Here is a 21,617-nt window from a genome sequence, read left to right on the forward strand (position 1 = left end):
TATTAGATCATTTATTACAATTATATATATATATATATATTAATATCAAAACACGTGTTCTGTTCTAAATTAAATTATGTAACTGTAGGGGTATACCATAATTTAGAAAGTAGGGGTATACATAATACAATGGTGGATGCGACATGATCATAGTTAGTGGTGGTGGTCTCCGGGAGTATGGCCACCCACGTAGCATCAAACAGTGGTCCAGCGGCCATGACCCATATAAGTCATCTTAACCCAATCGCAACCTATCCCTATCCGTACGATGAGATACGGACATAAATACTTTGTATGCAGCCACATTTATCTTCAATGTTGGTCTGGATTGATTGCTCCAAACATAAAGTATGAAAATATGGAGAGAACATAAGAAGAGCTTTTAGCCTCATGGCCCAAATTTGTCTAAAGACGTAACCAACTCATCTCTTAAACTTTGGACCCAAAGACTAAAAAACAAAAGTGTCTGTAATTTGACAAAAATTAACATAAGCAAAAGAATGCCCGAAAGTCTTCATCGGGACAGCTCAATAGTTCGGATTAAAAGTTAGTTTCGATACGAATCTCTCTTTAATGGAAGATTTCATTCGAAATTAGATGTGTGAGTATGTAAAAAGAATTTTTTTTTTTAGTCCGAACATTTTTTAATGTATGCACATTACTATTTGATTTTCTTTTCTATGGAAAGAATAAATTATGGGTTCTTTTTTATTTCAAATTTATAGTGAAGGACTATAAAATTAAAAAAACAAAAACACCAAATTTGCTGAAATTTAGTTCGTGTTCATATGTAACTTTTCTAAACTTGAGAATATTTAATTTTTCGATCAATTTTGGTGACGTGACATTTAATCAACATGATATTATTAGAAGCCGGACAAGTCCGTGCATCACTGTTGACTCAGCTCTACATAATTTTGCATCATTGAAATCGCTCATTAATGTCGGGGCCAAGAAAAGAAAAATTAGGAAATACATTAATCAATGATGCGCTTCTTTCAATAAGAGAGATTAATCATGTCCATTGGTTGTCTTCCCCCAGCATTATGGGACTAATCAAAGGGCTATATACTCGCCGGTGTTGCTGGTTCTTGCTATTGCATTGCATGTGACCGTACACGTACATAATCACAATGTTCTTCCTCTATAATCCGTATATACGGTCGCATACATGCATTGTATTTTCTTTGATCATTATACACTCCTTGACTTGTGATGGCATTAAGTGTGATTCAATTTTCCCATTATTAATTCTTCCTCACATGATTAAATTGGCACATGCTATGTTGGAGATCATACTAAATTCCACTACTTTAATTATAATTTTACGATTATTTATATATATAATTAAGCTTGTGTGTTGATATAAATTTCAATGGAAAAAAATATTCAAAATCAGAATTTTTTTTTTTTGGGTATAAAGTAATAATAGAAATTGCATGACATTTCCTTTAATTGAATTTTTAAGATTAATTATAGCTATTTCGTTCCTTAATTAAAGTAAATGAAAATATGATTTTCATACTTTATATTACTTATTACGTAAGCCCTAATAAAGGATTAGTCGACATCGCCATTCTTGGGTGATTTAATTTTTATGCTAACATGAAATATTTATTACGTGAATTTCGATCATAAATTATCGTAATTATTTTGGTATTTGGAGTCCATAATTCTTGATTTTTTCACTCTAACAGTTTAAAATTTTCAATTAAATGGTCGTTTCATAAGCCCCACTCTTGAACACATTAGGATTGATCGCCAATTACCGTAGAAGCATATAACATGCTAATTGTTGAGTTAAGAAAACACATGTACGAGGAAGAAAAGATGAAGTATAAATGAATCAAATATGGTATATATCAAGTATTGATGATTCATTCATCACATATATCTTTTACATTAATCTCAATGTATAGTACAAAATTTGGACATATGAACACCATGAATTTTTCATGTCTATTATATATCTCAATGATCAGTGAGAATGTTTAGAAGTGTAACTCTACTTTGAACTAATTGCCTGAATACTCTCTCCAATCCTCCCTCAAATCCCTCCACCACGGCTTCAAGATTCTGCAGCCCTTTTTGAACATCGACAGCCTTAGCCCCATTGCTCCTCAGCTTCCCTTGAAGAGAACTGAGAGCAAAATCCACACTCCCGACCTCATTCACACCACCGTTTTCGGCCGCGGGTTTCGCCACCATCAGCCTGGAAACCAAAGACCACCCGCCGGACCGGGCCGACGTGGGCGTAGACAAGAACAGCAGAATACTCCTGAAAATCGCTACTGTAACTCCCGCAACTTCTCTCAACACATCATTAAAATTACCGCTGTCGCGGTTTCTACTTTCCAAGTTCTTGAGTGCTTTCAGGGTCTTGGCCACACTCTTGTTCATCTTCTTCCTGAAGCAGAAGTAGGAGCTTATGTCACTCTGCACGCTGGAATCCAGGCCCTTCCTTCGCAGCGCTGATTGCAGCGCCTGAACGTTCTCTCTGATCATCTGAAACAGTTCTCTAATAGCAGTGCAAGAATCCAGCAACTCCACCGAGCCCGACAGCGATTCTTCAATCGACTTTACATCTCGACGGGGCTGCGCGAGTTCTTGAACAGAATTGTACAGTTCCGCAAGCCCCAGAAGACCAGACTGAATGCCTTGTGAAGTCACGGGAACTGCCGTTTTCGGAATCTGCCACTTTTGCAGATCAACCTGATCAAAGCTCGTGGGGTTGACGACGGGATCTAATCTAGCAGGCAGGCTAATGGACCTGGAATGGATTTGTAGGGTTGCCATTTTTTCGCTGAGTGATATAATTTCTTTCTAAGATAGAAAGCTGATTGATGAATGTGTTGTGAGATGAAAACAGGAGAATTGGGCAATTGTATTTATACTGACAGAACCTGTCCCTGGAATTGGATCTTGCATGTGGGCAACCTTAAATTATTTAATACAGTTTGTTGCAATATTCAGCATCAAAGAGAGTTTAGGATATTTTAAGATAACATAGTAGGCAAGTGGCAGTAGGAGGAAGAATGTCTAACATTGGTCTACAACGTGGCTGTCATGCAAATGCAATGAGACAATAGCCATCGTCGACAATAATACAAGTGCCAGTTGTCTCGTCTCTGCCTCCCTAATCATTGCTCACATTCACTCAACCAATCGGGACAAATCGTATGTCCCTTTCGTTATAGGGAAGTTGAACGCATAATGGGGGCTACCCAGTGACATAGGATACATTTCTTTTTTGGCAGGTTAGCTTTTATAGATGCCGATTTCAAATTATTGCTCTCGGGATCTATGAAGATCATCAGCTTTTTCACTGATTTTTGTGATAATTTCTACTTATGGTTTATCTTTTTAGGCTTCGGTGCCCAATAATTGGCACCATTATTGGTGCTCACCTGCAAAAATACTGTAATTACATTAACACTTTTTATAGCATTACATTAAGTTTAAGTCCTTCGAATGTGGATCTATATTTATTTTTATAATAATTTTTTATTTTATTAGTGAGTATTCGCTGATTTAAAATATTGAATGTATCGAATAATATAATAACTTATTAAAAAATAATTATTTCAAAAATTTGATGAGTTTTGGATGGACGCTTGGCACGTAGACTTGTTACGTGGTTCTTTGTCATGGTGCCACCAGTTTCATGCGGCGGCGTCACTCGGGACTTGTTGAACCAACTCCTCTGGTGCATGTATATGAGTTGGGACTCGGTGAACCTGATATTACGAGCTTCTCGACAAATAGTAACTTATTTTGTACGTGACTTCAATGGCATATACTGCCAATACAGTTTTCATCCGCCATATAAATAAATATGTGACGACGATCTCAGAGTTATTATTAAAAATATATACTGAGCAATAATAATTCAAATTTTATTAATTTACAATTTTTCAACTTTAATAATTGTTGAAATTAATTTTCTTATTTCGAAACTTTCTACATTCAAAAAATATAATAAAAATAGTACCAGATATGGACTTGTATTCTATGTGGCCCAAAGTACGGAAAGAAATCAAGAATTGAAAAAAGCTTTGGTGCATTCTTTTAGGTCCGGGGCCCAATTTAATATTTGAGTTGGGCGGGTCCAAGTAGTGGTCCGGACCCGTACCCACTTATAATTAGTGAATTATTCGACCCTAGTGTATTCCGGGCATTTGGACAAACAAAACACAACAAAATCATAATTACGATTGATGTCTTGTCTATGGATTGGAGAGAATCCTGCTTGTTGTCCCCATGTAAATGTAATCATATATGGTCCGACCCGTTTACAGCCCTAAATACCCGCCATAGGACCGCAAGGGAGCATCTTCTCCGGGCAGGGCCATGTGACCGTACATGATAATATTCTTCCATAATCAGAATTTACGGTCCGTATTTGGTACCTAATTGTAGTCCAAATCCTAGGTTCTTCTCATTGATTACCATTTAATTACATTTATATATAGAGAGGCATCGTGCATGCATGCCAAATAATGCACCATGTTCAATTTAGTACATGCTCTAATTTTTTGGTTTAAATGTGTATCTTGAGTTGGATTAAAAAAACTAATCAACACATTAATGTGTGAAAGTTTATCTTTATTGCAGAATGGTTTTTTAAAAATTGAAATTTATGATTCGGCTCATTATTTTTTTAAATTTTGTGATTTCAGAATGTATTTTGCGAGAAATTAAAAATTGATTAGGAAACTGCACGTGCAAATCACGTGTGTCCACAAGCCAACATACAACTTGCACGTGCCATTTTCAGAAATTTCTTGCAAAATTTGTACTCATGTAGTGAAACTACAAAAATAATGGACCAATATATCAAACACCTATAATTATAGGACTAAAGTAGCAATAAAACCTATTTTCTTTCAATGATTTATTTCATTTTCCTTTGACCAGAAGGCACTAAAAAAAATCGAATGAAATTTTTTGTTGCAAATTCTATTCTATTTTCTACTCTATTCAATATACACACATCACATTTATAATCAAAATGAATTCTTAAAGAATTTTTCTAAGAATGTTCTAAAATTTGAGTTGGTCCTAATGTTTTTTTAACAATTCCCAAGCGTTAAGTGCTGGTAATCATTCACCGTTAATGATGTTTTAGTTTAGTAATTAAACTAAAATTTTATGAATAAGTTCAAGGTTATGAGTTTTAGTCCATAAGTTGTATGCGCATTTATCTCTCACACTCTTACTTTACGTGAGTTTATTATAATTTATTTTATTATGTTTATTATATTAGATCGATATTTTGCTAAATTTATTAAGATATTGATATAATTTTATACTTATCACTTTTTTACAAAGTTAAATAAAAGGGTGATGATCAATCCCAAAGAGGCTTCATCAAGGTGAATCGTGTAAGCAATATAGAGTTTTTTAATTAAAAATGGATAACATAATTGCCGTTTAGGAAATTTTAGTTTTATTAAATTTGAATCAATCATACAACAAGTGCAATACATTTATTGTGTGATTGATTTGATTCGACCAACATGATCTGTGCAAAAAATTTTCCATTCGTCAGCCTGCAAAGTTAATTGTTAGGGTAAAGATTAACTACATTTAATTCTTCAGTGGTTCTCCTTCCATGGAAAAACGGCAAAATTGGTCCCACAAAATAGGATTATTTCATATTTAATCTCATATTTTACAAAATTTTAAAATTAATCTTACATTTCGCTGAAAGTTACAAATGAAGGACAAAATTGCCTACAAAAGTCCCCTCCCACTAACCGCAGTTAAATATTAACCATGGACTAGTACATGAACGTCATGTGCCCTAAGCAATGAATCAGTCAAAAGAGGAAAAATTGCAACATTCGTCCTATAAGAATTTTTCATTTCATTTTTGGTCCGATGCTTTACAAAATTATATTTCAGCCACAAATTTAGTTAAAATTTGCATCATCAGTCCCAAAACATAGTAAAATTGGTCCTTTTTCGCACTCGGTCATTGTAAACCAACGGCACAACCTACATTATATTTACTTGGCCATTACTTGGTGATCTTTTGAAGGAAGAATTACCACATGACCCTCACATATATACAGTAAAAAGTTAAACCAATTTGGTGGATTTGGAGAGGTTTTGTGAGAATTAGTTGATGATGCGCTCAGAACCCCCTCCCCCCTCCTCTCTTGTTGGGATGATTTTTACTGTATGTGTGTCAGGCTCAAATGGTAATTTTCACTTGTAAAAACTATGAGATTACGTGAAATTATGTGATAGAGAGCTAACTATAGTGCAAAATCGTATCTCTTTGGTTAATAAGATCCAAAAGGTTTATCGATCCCAAGGGGTGCAGATTCATAATAGGTATATAGAAATTATTGTACATCAAATAACATAAAAAGTCTTGGTTTCAAAAGATGGAACGTCTAATGTTTTTTCACCCGAAGAACTAATTGGATTGTTGCTAGCAGAACGAATGGGGCGCGCTGAAGAAGCGATCTGTTACCGAGCGCTCTTATTGGGAATAACAAGAGCATCTCTCAATACTCAAAATTTCATATCTGTAGCGAGTTTTCAAGAAACTGCTCGAGTTTTAGCGAAAGCAGCTCTCCGGGGTCGAGTCGATTGTGAAGAAAAGGCTAAATTTAACCGAAGTTATAAGTGAGAGGGGTCCTCTGTTGTTGGATATTGATCTCTATTTGCAACTTTTAACGAATATGAGGTGAATTGTAAAATTCTTAAAATCAAATTAAGCCAAATATGTTTTACTAGATTCTTTATTTGCCTACTTCTTTGATTGTTTTCCAAATATAATATCTTTTATTCTCCACGAAAACTAATTGGAAGTTTCAATTATGAAGATAGCATTGAGTTGCTTATGATTGGTACTTTGTCAAATTACATATGCCCAATAATTATAAAAAATCCACAAACATAAAAAAAAATTGCATAGAGAAATTGATGAAAATTAGCATCTATATACTATTATCTCTCAACACATGGTATAATACAAAAATTTGGGTTCTGATCATGGATGTTCTATATCAATGATCAGTAAGAATGTTAAGAAGTGTGACTCTACTTTGAAGCAATTGCCTAAACAATCTTTCTAACCCTACCTCAATCCCCTCTACACAAGCATCAAGATTTTGCAGGCTTCTTTGCACCATTTGCACATCAACAACCTTGGAATTATTACTGTTTAGTGCTAAATCTACACATCCCACCTCAGTAACAATACTATGTTCCTTGACAGATGCCATGGATTTGTTGAGCATCAGCCTGGAGACAAGATTCCAGCCACCATTCTTGGCGGTTGGCCAAGACAAGAACATCAAGACACTCTTGAGAACAGCAGCATTGAGCCCAGTCACTTCCCTCAACGCCCAGATGAAGCTTTGATCTGCATCGAGTGAATGATTTGATCCATTCTTGATTTCCAAGTTCTTGAGTTTCTTCAGATTCTTGGCTATACACTTGTTCATCTTCTTCCTGAAGCACAAGTATGAGTTTATGTCGTTCTGGATGCTGGAATCCAGGCCCTTCCGGCGAAACGCTGATTGAAGGGCTTGAACGTTTTCCCTCATCATCTGAACCAGTTCCCTGATGGTGCTGCAAGAATCTAGCAGCTCGACGGATCCGTCGAGTGCAACTTCAACTGATTTTCCATCTTGTTGATGTTGAAGAACAAGTGATTGCTGAGTGGCTGGAGATTGTGTGAGTTCCTGAACAGAATTGTACAGTTCTGCCAGCCCCAAGAGACCAGATCGAATGCCCTCCGAGGTAACTGGAACAGCTCTCGAAACACAAGATTTTAGCTTTTGTAGCTCAGCTTCAAATCCTGTGGAGTTAATGGGGTGTAGCCTTGAAGGCAAGCTAATGGACCTGAAGTGGATTTGTGAAACTGCCATTTTTGGCTTTCTGTTTCTAGATTGAAAGAGGCTGAAAGCTGTTTGATTCTGCGTATGAAAGTGACGATGATCTGATGAGTCTATTTATAGTGAGAGACCACCTCTGAATTTGCATGTGATTCCAATGTGGTTGCCCTCAAGTTTTTTAATATCTTTGTTGCATTTTCCACCATCAACCAGCAATCTTTATTATACACATACACATAAATAATGTATATATATTTATTTAGGTTTGAAGTTCAGTGGCAACTAGAGAGACAACGTTTAATGTAATACAAATGCATTGAATATTGACCAGACTGTACTAGAATTTCTTTCTTGTCCCCTTGTCTCCCCCAATCATTAGTGGGATTCATTCAATCAATTTCAGTGGCATTTATTATTCCAAGATTTCAATATTTGAATTAAAAAAAGTGGACTTTGAACACTAATGGCTGCTCATGGAGCAAAAGAACCCGGCACCTAATGCATTAATTATTAACAATGCTAATCATGATCCATTTCTTAATGAAATCTGTGAGGACGAAAATGAATTTTCAAGAGAGAAAGATCTTCTTGAGAGAGTAGCTAGCTAGGGTTGGTGAAATGCAAGAATAATTTGATCCAGATGAGTTGGCAAGATAGGCTGTGTGTGTGTTGGGGTAGACAAGGAAGCACTAAGAATATATGTAATAAGATTTCATTCAAATCTTTCTCACATTCCTTGGAAATCGCTACTTGTAAGCATTATGAAATATGAATTATAATAGCAGCAAGAATGAAAGATTCTGTAACTGAGAGCGGGCGGCGGGGCTGTCGCAGCGTGAGAGTAAAATACGGTTTACTTGATGTTCATGTCCCTGTACAGAGGAGAATAACTTCAAGAAATGAATGGAAAGGAAACATGCAAGTGTAGGTTTGAGGACAACGACGTTATATTTAAGATGAAAAACTGTAGAAAGCCTCTGCTCATGGGATTGATGCACCGAGGATGGGAGACATTGCATGTGTTTGAGGTTCAGAACGGATCGAAATGTATGGTTGAGCTAACAATCAAGCAGCAGAATTTGTTTTTTAAAAGGATTAAGGGATGAGGTCTTATCTTTTCCCAAGGAAGCAAATAAACAACTGTCGGATGATAATAAATCACATTGAGTTTATAAGAGAGCAAGAAGATTGGAGGGTTATGAAAGCAGTTGGTGGATGATTCAGCAGAACAGTAAAAGAAAAGTCTTGAAAATGATTTGCTTGCTAGGTAGATTCATAAAGCAAATGAATCATTGACCAACAAATAAAAATTCTTTACAGGTTTGTCGTTCTTTTTGGGGAATTTGGGGCGGTGGGGGACGGGCGTTGTGCTCAATCATGTTTCTGTATCCAGAACTCATCTGTGTTAGAGTACCATGCCTTATACCATTGGCATCTGCTCAGAGATTCTTTCAAAAGGTGCACATCAAAGTGTTCTCCTGGCTCTAGCAAAGGTTTGTGGAAAGTGATCAAATTTTTGACGGGTAAGCTGGGAAATTTCTCACTTCTAGCAGGGAAAATCTTGATAAAGTATCCGATTCTTGAGCTGCAAGTGTAAAACAAGAACAAAAACATTATGAATAAAACTTAAGTGATGATAAGACATTATACTTGAGTCAAAAAAATAAGTTGAGAACTACAAGAATGGTCGGAACAAGTAGTCATGCCGGATTGATTTATTTGATTCTCTAAAAGGAGCTGGTTTGACAGAAACATAAATAATGTTTTTGCATACCATTCCAGGTCATCTCTAATATTGAATGCTACATCAAGGGAAGAGGGAAAAGAATGAAACTAATACAATCGATCTTTGTAATTAAGTATTAGGATGCATGCCAGTATTGTTGTCACGGGGTTATCTCCTGACTCTAAGTGCTATGAATAAGGGTATGAAGCTTAAATTGGGATCAAGTAGAATGAGCATCCTTGTGTTTGAACCTTATGACATGTAAAGGAAAAAGGTCACCCTCAAGAGATCTTATTCATTTTCATTCCTAATGGTTACATTTTCTACCAATCACCACATAAGCCCATCCTGACCTCCAAAAGGTCATCAAACCTTTGGCTTCAATATATTTCAACACAATCTCAAATGGAAAACTGTCTGCTGTAACCACCCAAGGACCTAGCATATTCTGTTGTTAAGGCATGTAAATGAAGATACAGGCCAACGAAAAAGAAATTAGGTTTCTTCAAAACAAAAAATAACACAAAATATTTAATAAAACAACAATTTGCTTCTACCTAACTGAGAAATTTGTTTTTTTATGTTTGGGATTCCATTCATGTTCAACCTTACATACTGTTGAGCCGTTAAACCCAGTGTAGCAGTTTGATTAGTTAACCTTTTATTTTTAACCCTGTCATTTTGGTATTATAGATGCTCAAAAGTACACCAAGAGTAAAAGTTTTTAAATCAAATACTTGCAATTGAATTCAGTAGGGGCTTACAAATGCCATATGCATGGTATTAAACTACTAAAGCAAGAAAAACAACAGACTATCCCATTCTAAAGGATACTTCAAAATAGCATAACTCCTTTTCCTGGCAAAAACACTTCCTAGTTTTATCATAAAATGATCTATAAAAAGAACATAACTAACTTTATAAAATAGTAATCCATTGCTTAATTTCTTAAGTAATTCCTTAAATCATTGTTTTTTTGGGGGGGGGGGGGGCATTCTTTTGGTGCTACCACAACATGTACTCCAAAATAGAATGCCCATCTATCCTTTAAACTAAGAACTGAAGTTTATTCATTTGTAACTCGAGAGGTTCATTGCTTCTCAACGAGCTTTTATCCTGACTCCATTTTACAAGGATTTTGACAAATCATAAAAGAAAAATGGAACATCACTTCTAAGTCTTTACTCCTAATTAGTGATGTTTCCAATTAGATATTCAACTCTGAACAATAGAGTACAACTTCAAGTGGAAATTGACAAAATGCCTACTAAAGTAAACTCCTTAAAGGCGAGTTGAAGCTTACTCAAAAAGAATATTGTGATTGAAAAAACCATCTCAGTGATAAGAATAAACATATGGGCATGAAATAATGAAATGGTAAATCATTAACAATATTTTTCAGTTCAATGGGCACTTATTCAAGTCCAGCATGTCCGAATTCTTAGATTGTGCTTCCGGTATCACCTCTTACATGCATCTGAGGGTGGCAATCAAGTTTACTGCATTGAAGACTAATATTTTGCATAAAATCACAAGTTGGTATCAGATCAACCCGTCAACTATCATGAGAATCTATTTTTAACACAAGGAATGAGGTCAATATAGTTCCTGCCGATAGTTATAAATAAATCAGATTGTCTCGTGTTGTGTATAACTAAGGTCTAGCTGAGGCCTTTGACCAAAATTAGATAAGAAGAGACAAATGCCCTCTTAATTCCACATCAAATAATTCCACTAAATAAAACCTGCATATACTTTTGGTGTTGCTACTTTTGTATGGCAAGTAAAAATGCTTACAACAACCAAATCTGTTCGAAAAATAAATCCTTTCTTCTCTAATTAAGGCAAATATGTTAACAAAATACATATTTTCAAAATTTATTGAAAAAAAAAATCATGACTAATGAAACAACCTTGCCGTAAGAAGCCTAAGAAAAGAAGTACCAGCTAATTCATGTCAAACGGCAAGACCTTGCTCTCTGGCTCTTTGCAGCCACTTAAGAGTGCTTTCCAAAGTCGAATAAGCAGCAACATCTGGAAGGCTCTTGCTTTCGACTGCATAATCAAAAACTTCATAAGCTTCAACAACTCTGCCCTTCCTACATAACGCCCTCAAAAATGTTCCATAAGACCCTGTCTCCAGCTTTATATCACCTTTCTTCATCACCTGATACAACTCAATTCCCTTATCCAACAACCTCGCTTTACACAACCCAAGAAGCAAAGTGTTATATGTACATGAATTTGCAGTACACCCCTTCGCTTCCATCTCATCCAATAATGCTAAAGCTCCCAATGCATCTCCTTCCCGACACATTCCATTCATCAATGAAGTATATGTAACTGCATCTGGGATATAACCCTTTTCAGCCATTACTCCTAAAAACTTCTTTGCCTCCCTAAGCCTACCTGATTTAGATAATCCAAAGATTAAAGTATTATAAGTATATCGATCAGGTTCAACCCCTTCATCCAGCATTTTCTTATACACTCCTAGTACATCACCACTTTGATTTAACATACAGTAGCCCTTCATAATTGTATTGTACACATAGCAATCAGGCTTGTAACCCTCCTCACTCAGAACTCCCAATAACCGCATTGCCTCCCTTAAGTTCTTCGAGTTACAAACATTATCTATCATGATAGTATATGTCACAAGGTCTGGCTTTATTCCAAAATCTCTCATATCCTTTATAAAGCAATTTACATTACTTATTGACCTGTTCTTGACTAAATGTCTCACCAGAAAATTGTAAGTATATGTATCTGGTGGGGAATTCTTGCTTGAAAGCTCCTTCACCAACTCAATAGCATGCTCTTCTCTGCCACAGCCGCAAAGGGTTCTCACTGCAACATCAGTCGAAACTTGATTGGGTGGAAAGCCACTGGTGGTCATGAGGTTGAGCACACGGTGTACATCGGAGAGGGACTGCTCATCAGGTAATGAACAAGACTGCGTAAGAAGTATATGATACGTGAAACGGTTGGGGCAAAAAGGAGGGTGCTTCTTGATCATGTGATTGAGGAAAAAGATTGAATCTTGGAGAGACGAAACAGAGGAAAATGACTGCAAAATCGAGTTATAGAAACTGGGGTCTGAAGGGGCGTTCTTGGTGGAGGAAACAAGTGAATTGAAAAGGGATTTGGCATCCGAAAGATTTGGGGACTCAAAAACAATTGAAGGGACGCTTGTCTTTGCTGTTGAATTCGTCGTTGCAGAACCATTTTTTCTAATGGGTTTCTTCTGGGAAGTTCTTTTCTGGGGTTGCAAATCAGAAATTGGCAATGGGATTTGTTCTTGTACAGCAGAAGTGTTGGCTTTGAGGAGAGCGGACACTGGGGATTGAGCTGCTGCCCGTCTGAAAGCCGGTGGGATTTTCCCCATCCCCCGTTCTATTCACACTGTTGCAGTTTAATAAAGTTGTGTGAATCTTGATTTAGTGAAGAAGACTGTGAAAGGAAGAAACTTTTCTATTAGGGCTTTACAGGGGTTTATGATTGGCAGGCCGGGAACAGTGTTCCAGTTGGATCTTGGGTTTGCGGGGCGGGTCGAATACACCCGCAACCAACTTGGGTTTCTCGGTTGACTATTTGAAGTTGCTAATGTAAAAATACTGTGTGGAAACCTACTATATGAAAGACCGGAGATGCTTTTTGCTATTTGGCACTTTTGGGGGAATGAGGTCATATGTTTCTCTTAAATTTCCCCTTTTGGGACTGATGATATATGTAAATGTTGAAAAATAAAAAATTATCATACTTACATTGATATTGATTTAATTTGATCGAAACTAATTTGGGTAAGAATTTTCTCAAAATGTTTCCACCCACATTTTGCTTCTTTCATGTTTTCAAGATTATTTATCGTGCATATAGATTAAATGATTTTAAAAGTAAGTATTCGCAATTATAAATGTAATAATTTATAAGAATAATTTTGAAATTTTTATATTCATAAATAGTAAATATCACTTGTAGTCCTTCAATTATGTCACTTATTCGAATTTAATCCCTCACATTTTTTTCGTATCAAACTTAATCTCTTGCTTTTTGAGAACCCATCAAATTTAGTTATGACCTTTAAATCATAAATTTCAATTACTTTTTAAAGCATTTAATGGAGAAAAAAAAACACTTCATTTTTTAAATTATTCAACTTCAAATTAAATTCTTGATCACCAAGTATGTGTTGATCAGTACATTTGCATGCTGGCAATCTCAACCAAAGCCCGGAAACTCACCATATCCCAATGAAAATGTGCAATCCTTCTCCATGAAACATCCTAGGCTGCATTATTGTTTTTAGTACTCATTCTTGTTTCTGCTCAAAGAAGTGCCATAGCTACTCCTTCAAGACACAGTAAATGCACTAGACGCCCCGGTAAAGTAACTGACAGGGGAGTTTTTCATTGTCCTAAACGACCCAAAATGCCTTAATCTATAGATCCCAGCACTAGCCTCCTGCGGCACTTCCCACTCAATTGTAGCAAGTCCGTAAGAACCAGAACTATAAAACGGGCCGTCCCACTTGAAGTAAAGGGAGAAATCATCATCATCATATGCAGGAATCCACTTATCCCCTTGAAGCATCTCAACCACAGCAAATGTGCCTTCTGTCAGTAAATCGTACCTCGGATTTGCACTCCAAAACGTGGCGTTTACTCTATCTCCCAATTTAAAATTGCCTTTTGTGATCACGTCCCGTTTTATATCCCCAAATTTTATGCCTGGTGGAGGAGAATCCCCCAACGGGTCGGCCAAGAGGCTAATTTGGATGGAAGAGAGATCGGGAGGTGATGGACCCTTTCCGATGTTTTTGTCTCCTCTTGCTAGTGTTTGTGCGAGCTTTTTGAATTCTTGGATGTAAGCTGATAACGTGTGAGGGCCGTAAAGTGTTGATGCAGCCTGTGTAAGTTCAATTTTTTGCATTAGCAGGGCATATAAATTTACAAAACTTGTGCCTTTCCCACTTATGTTCTTATTATATCATTCATCATGCATCTGAATTTCCTTACCTCATAACGCTGCTGCTTGTACTCTTCAAAAGTAGCAACATATTGCGAATAAGTGTTTGTCAGGCCCGCTATAACGACTTGCGTGTCATCATTGAATTCACCATTTCCATAGCTAATCAACGTTTCCTTAACTGCCTCCCTTAGTCGTCTGCCGGCCATAGTTGTGAACTCTGGACATACAACGCACTGATTATCACTAAAGTTCACAACTCCGAGCCAAATGGTAACAAGAAATGGTGATACAGAAAGACATCCAGACCTCCTGGTACAGACAGTATGATCAATTTTCCCAACCTGAGGATTTGAATAGGCAGAATTGCAGGCTGCAGAGTTGAGATGTAATTATATGAGAAAACAGCTGAAACTGAAGATGACTTAAAGATTTTTCGGTGGGATCAGTTTATAGGTAGATAGTAGATTACCGCCCACGCATAGGGCCAAAACATTTCTCCAGTGTCTAGCAGAACAGCCTTGGGTTTCTGACAGTCCACTTGGTGTTGGCTAGGTTCTTTAATGGCATCCCTTACTTTCTTCCAGAATTCATTAATCTGCAGAGGAAGCAGTTCAGTTCTAATTTAGACAAGAAACAATACCAAGTCTCAAGAATATATAAGATAAAAGATCATGTAATAGAAGAAGTTGCAAAGGTTAACTTGATTCAGACCTCAGTATCGCCTTGCTGGAAACCAAAAACGCCAGGCCCGTCAGTGGTTCCTGCAGCAAAACCAGGCCCAAGCGCAGCAGGGCACGTTTTCACTACTTGGTTACCATCTAACACAACTTCAATATCTGTGAAGTTCAGGTACACGAGCCGGTAATCTATTTTTCCAGTGATTTCCTCTTCTGCAGAAGTAAATAAGTCCACTGCTTTCTGAAATTGCCTCTCTCCAATGATCTTAGTGCTCAAAATTTCATCTGGATATCTGTAAGGAGAAATTCATGGAATGTGAAGTGTCTGTTTCTTGCTGACAGATAAAAAATTAGTTACAATGCTTACTGATAGACATTGAACATCAGAACACGGAAAAAAGAAATGATGATAGTACCCTGGACCACGGCCTACACAAAGCTGATCATTGCCATGGCACGATGAGTGGTTAAAGTCACAGGGCTTTCCACTGTCTAAACAAAATGCTCCTAGCACATTAGGGCTGACATCTCCAACATTTGATTGACAAAACGCCCCTACAAATCGTGATCCATCATTCTTCCTAACTTTAGCACTTTGGCTAGCAGTTTTTGAGCATGCTTGCCCTCCTGTGGCCTTAATTCTTGATGCTTGGTTCAACACTGCACCTTCTGCAATTTCAGATAAAACGAAAAATACTAGATCAGTTCCATTTCTTTACCGTCTTAAAATTACTAACCGTACTCATAAAACTATAGGCCTGCAGACAAACCACTTGAACACAAACAGGCACGTATCAACTTACGGGAACCCTCAAGTCTTGTATTTATAGCAGCAGAAGAATTCTTGTTGCCGGCAGCGAACCAGTCTTCGAGAAACCTAGCAGCAGCTCCTTTGTTATCTCCACTAATAAGCTTGTTGTCTCTGCTCATGGAGGTTCCATGTGTGGCAAACCAGCTGAATGCCCCAATGCTCTTCCCACTGCTTTTGTCCACAAATTTCAAAAGGGTCATCAGTGTATCGACGTTTCTTTTATATTTAGCCCTTTCCTCTGGAGGATTGAACAGGTAAGCGCTCGGACTCCTATTTATTCCTGCATTCTCCAAGTCCCCTGCAAAGCATAATCCTTCTTGTAACTTATTGTCAACTTCCAAAATAGTTGTGGGATTCTTGATTTTCTTACCCGTATTGATGAAGATAGAACCAGGCTTGAGATTATCGTGAGCCTGGGCGATGCTAAGCTCAATTGCTTTCACAAGAGCATCGAAAGACTGTGGAACAAAACCAAGGGACGTTATCGAATAAGTTACATACTGCAAATATCCGCCTGGACCAGCATGAGTGTGAGTTCCACTTATTGCAACATTATCTTCATTGTACAAGTCTCCATACCTTCAAAGTAAGACAAGCATTACATTAATAAGTTACCTAGAAAATTTATTAACTACGTTATGGTACCTTGATTTTAGTCTCTCGAGCACTTTAATAGTGACGAGTTGGGAAGCCATCCCTGCATCAAGGTTGACGAATGCAATCCTGGAGCCGTCTGCACTCTCTGCCACGATGAACGCTCTTGCCCTGAGTCGAAAATGTATTCCTCCTGTGACCTGTTCCATGTTAGCATATCCCATCATGTTCACTCCAGCCGCTGGACCGGTCATGTCGTGGCTTCCTAATCCAATCAAGTAGTCTCCATTAGCCACTAATGCTACTAGGGAGTAAACGATCAGACGTAGAGAGACGAAACTTTGGCGCTTGTACATTTTTTGCAGCTAAGATCACTACATAACTCTTGCAGATTGATGGAATGTATATGCATATATATAGAGGGCATGTAGTAGGTCCGGAATTTCTTGTGAAGCAATTAACTATGTTGTTTGTAGTGTTGATGTTGTTGGCACGAAAGCATACATACTTAGGCTGCTCCGAACGTGCTGCTGACTTCAATTCATCAGGAATTGTTCTTTTTTGTCTAGTCTTACAGGCAGAAACTGCAACTTCGGCCCCGTTGTTGGTTTAGTCATAGCCGTCACATCTCTTATTCAAGTTGAAAATCTAGTTAAGGTCCGAATAAGAATTTTCCTTTAAGACAAGTTATAATTTTTCGACTTGGCACAAATTAACTCATGAAACGGAGGTTTATTGACACGGGGAAACTGAGAATTTTATTTGATTTTGGTAAAATGTGTTCGTTACGACATACGACACGTGCAAGTTTAAATACAGATCAAATCATAATTGACTTTGAACCAAATTCCAAATCAAAGTAGCATATTCATTATGAGAGGAAGAAACCCTATAGTATATATATTGTAGCCGCTCATGGTTATTTTGCCTAAATAATCTTTCAATATGCTAGTTTTAAGAACTCCAATTTCTTACACTTTGCTTGGCATGTAGGCATTGATTCAATGTTTCAGATATCAGCACTATAACTTTTAATCTAAATAGTTTTGGTGGGGGGATAAATCAGCAACTCGCAATTTAACTCTTTCAAAAGCCCTCTTTATAAATTTGAGAGGGGGTGTAAAATCAATTTTACACTCTCACCTACCACTAATTTGCGAATATAATTCATTGTCAATGCGTAATTTATTAATTACAAGATAATTAAAATTATACCGTCTTGATCTTTTGCTGCTTCTTATAAAAAGATTTGACTTTTTGTCACCATTTGATTGAGTATTTTTCCATCAAATTCTAGTTTTAACGGAAGGAGAAATAAACGTATAAACTCACATTAAGTGAACCCCAAGTAATTACGAGAGCTCAACTAAGTAAAACTCCATGTTCCTATAGCAACACCGATATTGACTGTGAATGCAAAAATAAATGTTTCTAGCCTTTACAACTAGTAAATGCTAAATTAGCCCCGACAGGCCCCCATCTCAACCACTACTATTCCCATACCTTCATTTACATTACTTTCTACCTGCTACCCCATTCATCATATGCAACCACTCAGAATTTTTCAAAATAAATAATAGTAAATTCCTCAAAAAATAAGGGCCCTCATCATACATTATAAAGCACACCTTCTCCATACCTAAACGCTTGTCATCATCACAAAAAACAAAAACAATCTCATCATCTTATCCTTTTTCACGAATGAATGCATAAGCAAAACCATTTTTTCTCAATCCAATCTTAATTAATTACACTATTTTAGAATCTAATCAACCCCATTTTACTCATGAAAAATTCTAGTATCTCTGATGTACAAGTCACCTTCATGTTCACAATATTATAACTATACCTCTAATCCACCTTTGCCTTTGCAGAAAGTAAAGAATCATTAAATTATGTTATTTTTGCACCCATAGAATGTATATATTAAATACAATAAAACAATAATAAAAAATATAATTTGATCATAAAAACTAAATTACAAACAAAGAAAGTAATCAATCCATTAAAAAAACTGTGCAAGTCGCAAACTACAACTTAGAACACAATTATAAAACAACAAAATACCCTAATCAAACTTTAATTCCTTATATGCATATATATATAAGCACATAACAAAAGCACTTAACATACATTTTTTTCAACAAAATAAAAAAACTTTTTTTTTTTTTTTGAAGAAAGAGAAATAGAATACATTGAAGCCCATCAAGAAATTAACCAGCCAAACAGAGCACAATGACAATCCAAAAAGCACAAATTATTGAAAGGAAAACCAAACATTTTTTGCTTTCTTAGTGGTATGCACCCTCTTTCTCCTTTTCCTTTTCCTCATCGCTCTTGGAGTGGTACCCTGGGATCTTCTCCTTTATCTTCTCCAAGAACCCTTTCTTCTCCTTCCCCTCAGCTTCCGGAGTGGTGGCGCACTCGGCAGCATGGTGGGGCGGAGCGGCAACTTCCTCGGTCTTCTTGCCGCCGGGGAGCTTCTCCTTGATCTTATCTAGGAACCCTTTCTTCTCCTCGGGTTCATGGTGAGTTGGCGCATCATCACACTTCTCAATTGGCACAGCAGTGTCTTCGTACTTCACCTCATCGGCCTTCTCTTCTTCCTTCTTCTCTCCAGACAACTTATCCTTAATCTTCTCCTTCAGACCCTTCTTCTTCTTCTTCTTCTCTCCACCTTCCTCTACCTCCTCCTCGTCACTCGACTGCAATACAATACAGTAAAATGAAATAAATACATGATCCTCAATAGCAAAAATGCATGTACATGATTATCCAGTGAAAATTCTAACCGGGACCAATTTTAAATAAAATCAAATCAATTATAAAACAAGTACAATATACTTGCCGTGGTTGTGAAGTTAAACAAAAAAGTAATGAATAAAGATTTCCTATGATCCAGTACTATGTACAACATCTTAAGATCATATGAGAATTGTGCATGATCAATAAAATTAAATCATGACCAAATATACATATGATGTGATCTGATGATCTCAACTTACAGAACTGCTAGAACTGTTACTCCTGTGGAGCTTCTCAAGCAATCCCTCGTGCTTCTTCTCCTGTTCTTCTTTCTTCTCCTCCTCCTCCTCACAAACCTGAACTTTCTCTTCAAACTCGGTGGCGATCACCTCCTCCTCGCACTTCTTCTCCTCCTCTTTCTTCCCCATGAAATCGAACAGCCCACGATCGCTGCTCTCCACCGCCGCATATTCCTCAGTCTTGGCGGGGGCGGCCTCGCATGGCTCATCGGTCTTGCTCTCGTGGTGATGGTAATTCTTCACTTCATCAGCCATTTTTCAATCACTTGTATCGGAATCGTGAGTGATATTGACAAAGAAAAATGCAAAGTGAAACCGAAACTGATATGCTTTGGAGATTTGAGTTGAATGGGTGGAGAGTGGTAGGGGGGGGTTTATATAGGAATCATGACGCGCAATGGACGCGAGATTAACTTAAATTTTAATTTAATAATTAAAATAGTTGAAGAGATATTTAATTACTGAAAAGTCTATTTATTAATATTTAGGTCCCACGAACTAATTCATACTTTATTATTTATTACTGAAAGTGATCCGTTCGTATTCTCTGCGTCATCTGTAAATTAACTATCATCCTTAATGATGTACATACGTTATATACTACTTTGTTATTCGTATATATTTCTTAAAGAATATATTATTATTGGGTAAATTACAATGGGTGTTTGGCATAGTCAAGAATATCCCTCGTAGTTGAAAAATTATAAATACTTCATGATATTTGTGAAATTATGTAATTCTTGAACGAATGTCTGAAATTACCAACTTTACCCTAGTTATATTTTTCAAAAAATATAAAAAATCTTACGAGGTGGATGAAAAATTTTTAAAAAAATTATTCACTTAATTCATAGAAAATTTTTAAAAAATATAAGTTAAATTTTAATTCAACTCAACAAGAACATTTTGTCACTTCACCGTATAAAAGGATAAAAACCTCATGAAAATTAATTTGATTGGGCTAATGTTAAAATTAGAAGGGTATTGATAATTTTTCAAATAATAAATAAATTATAATTATGTCAAATTTAGAGAAGTTCGTTGTAATTTATTCTATATTATTTTATTTTACATATTTCTAATGGTATTATCTTTTTAAATAGTAATTATGTTTCAATTTATCATAATTTCAAATAAATCCATAAAGGAAAAGAAAAAAAACTGTTACTATGCAAAGATAATTGATTTAATATTTTATTTTACACATTTAAAAAAATATACACACTCTAAAGAAAATTATGAATATATATAATCACGTTAAATACGTGAATATTTATCTCATTTTATATAAATTCATTATACTTTTTTTTACTTTATGATTTGATTTATATTGAGAATTTTACTCTTGTATTAATATTAATATAATTATATTTTTATTTTTAAAGAAAAGGGAGGTGATGAGCCAAGAAAGGCTAAAAGCCAAATCAACTGCTTCATTTGTAATAATTATTAAATTGAAGAACAAACTGCTCCATTTATAACACCTCTTAATGACGTGTCGGCTTCTTATTTATTAATTACCTGGACCCAATTATCTGATTATTCCTTTTTTAATTAAATTATTTATAATTCTCTATGTCAATTATTTAAATTCAATTAGTGTTTTGCTAATGTCACAGGATTAGTTTGATCATTTTTTAAAATTATGTATAATACAGCTATTATTTAATTGATCAAATTTTATTTCGATAAAAATTTATAAATAAAGCATTTGCTATGGCTATTAATATTTTTGCGTCGTTTATAGATGCACCGGCTAAGTCATAGTTAATTAGTATTTGACACATTTTTTTACTTTTAACGATAGTATTTAGTCGTCATTACCAAAACTAATATTTCATCAATGATCGGTTCTGTTAAACGAAAATAAATGATTTTTCTTTCAAAATAGATATCTAATAACAATTATATTTTCTCTCGCTAAATTATTTTCATATA

The 21,617-nt window shown here is 36.0% G+C and overlaps 5 protein-coding genes across 6 annotated transcripts; all 5 read right to left on the bottom strand.

Annotated features, from left to right (window-relative positions):
- Window positions 1-1,846: 1,846 nt before the first annotated feature.
- On the bottom strand, window positions 1,847-3,017 carry LOC105178972 (uncharacterized). The gene has a single exon (XM_011102560.3). It carries the CDS (start codon window positions 2,794-2,796, stop codon window positions 1,972-1,974), a length of 825 nt encoding a protein of 274 aa, XP_011100862.1. The 5' UTR covers window positions 2,797-3,017; the 3' UTR covers window positions 1,847-1,971.
- Window positions 3,018-6,936: 3,919 nt separating this feature from the next.
- LOC105178969 (uncharacterized) lies at window positions 6,937-8,990 on the bottom strand. Its single transcript, XM_011102555.3, has one exon. It carries the CDS (start codon window positions 7,887-7,889, stop codon window positions 7,023-7,025), a length of 867 nt encoding a protein of 288 aa, XP_011100857.1. The 5' UTR covers window positions 7,890-8,990; the 3' UTR covers window positions 6,937-7,022.
- Window positions 8,991-9,128: 138 nt separating this feature from the next.
- Window positions 9,129-13,152, bottom strand: LOC105178003 (Tetratricopeptide repeat (TPR)-like superfamily protein). Of its 2 annotated transcripts, none has more exons than XM_011101342.3 (2): window positions 11,496-13,152; window positions 9,129-9,441 (listed from the first exon to the last, which is right to left on the bottom strand). In XM_011101342.3, the coding sequence occupies exon 1, from the start codon at window positions 12,968-12,970 to the stop codon at window positions 11,540-11,542; it is 1,431 nt and encodes a 476-aa protein (XP_011099644.1). In that variant the 5' UTR covers window positions 12,971-13,152; the 3' UTR covers window positions 9,129-9,441; window positions 11,496-11,539. The 2 variants fall into 2 exon arrangements, with proteins under 2 accessions (XP_011099644.1, XP_011099636.1); XM_011101334.3 differs by having other exon boundaries at window positions 11,527-13,111.
- A 558-nt stretch (window positions 13,153-13,710) lies between these two features.
- Window positions 13,711-16,991, bottom strand: LOC105177991 (neutral ceramidase 2). The gene is made up of 9 exons (XM_011101323.3): window positions 16,687-16,991; window positions 16,412-16,620; window positions 16,034-16,339; window positions 15,647-15,899; window positions 15,265-15,523; window positions 15,023-15,148; window positions 14,860-14,923; window positions 14,601-14,770; window positions 13,711-14,490 (listed from the first exon to the last, which is right to left on the bottom strand). Exons 1-9 carry the CDS (start codon window positions 16,989-16,991, stop codon window positions 13,936-13,938), a joined length of 2,247 nt encoding a protein of 748 aa, XP_011099625.1. The 3' UTR covers window positions 13,711-13,935.
- Window positions 16,992-18,613: 1,622 nt separating this feature from the next.
- LOC105177980 (uncharacterized) lies at window positions 18,614-20,034 on the bottom strand. Its single transcript, XM_011101303.3, has 2 exons — window positions 19,641-20,034; window positions 18,614-19,340 (listed from the first exon to the last, which is right to left on the bottom strand). The coding sequence occupies exons 1-2, from the start codon at window positions 19,932-19,934 to the stop codon at window positions 18,927-18,929; spliced, it is 708 nt and encodes a 235-aa protein (XP_011099605.1). The 5' UTR covers window positions 19,935-20,034; the 3' UTR covers window positions 18,614-18,926.
- Between the last annotated feature and the right edge of the window lie 1,583 nt (window positions 20,035-21,617).

The sequence above is a fragment of the Sesamum indicum genome, linkage group LG2 (assembly GCF_026168435.1).
Source record: "Sesamum indicum cultivar Baizhima isolate 11 linkage group LG2, ASM2616843v1, whole genome shotgun sequence".
NCBI lineage: Eukaryota > Viridiplantae > Streptophyta > Magnoliopsida > Lamiales > Pedaliaceae > Sesamum > Sesamum indicum.

What these genes read in the sequence shown, in the direction of transcription:
- LOC105177980 (XM_011101303.3), bottom strand. Translation starts at nt 19,934, where the DNA reads ATGGCTGATGAAGTGAAGAATTACCATCACCACGAGAGCAAGACCGAT. An exon ending in GTAACAGTTCTAGCAGTTCT is followed by an intron (nt 19,341 to 19,640) that starts GTAAGTTGAGAT and finishes ATTGTATTGCAG; the next exon opens with TCGAGTGACGAGGAGGAGGT.
- LOC105178972 (XM_011102560.3), bottom strand. Translation starts at nt 2,796, where the DNA reads ATGGCAACCCTACAAATCCATTCCAGGTCCATTAGCCTGCCTGCTAGA.
- LOC105178969 (XM_011102555.3), bottom strand. Translation starts at nt 7,889, where the DNA reads ATGGCAGTTTCACAAATCCACTTCAGGTCCATTAGCTTGCCTTCAAGG.
- LOC105177991 (XM_011101323.3), bottom strand. Translation starts at nt 16,991, where the DNA reads ATGTACAAGCGCCAAAGTTTCGTCTCTCTACGTCTGATCGTTTACTCC. An exon ending in TTCTATCTTCATCAATACGG is followed by an intron (nt 16,340 to 16,411) that starts GTAAGAAAATCA and finishes TATGCTTTGCAG; the next exon opens with GGGACTTGGAGAATGCAGGA. An exon ending in TCCAGCAAGGCGATACTGAG is followed by an intron (nt 15,149 to 15,264) that starts GTCTGAATCAAG and finishes CTTCCTCTGCAG; the next exon opens with ATTAATGAATTCTGGAAGAA.
- LOC105178003 (XM_011101342.3), bottom strand. Translation starts at nt 12,970, where the DNA reads ATGGGGAAAATCCCACCGGCTTTCAGACGGGCAGCAGCTCAATCCCCA.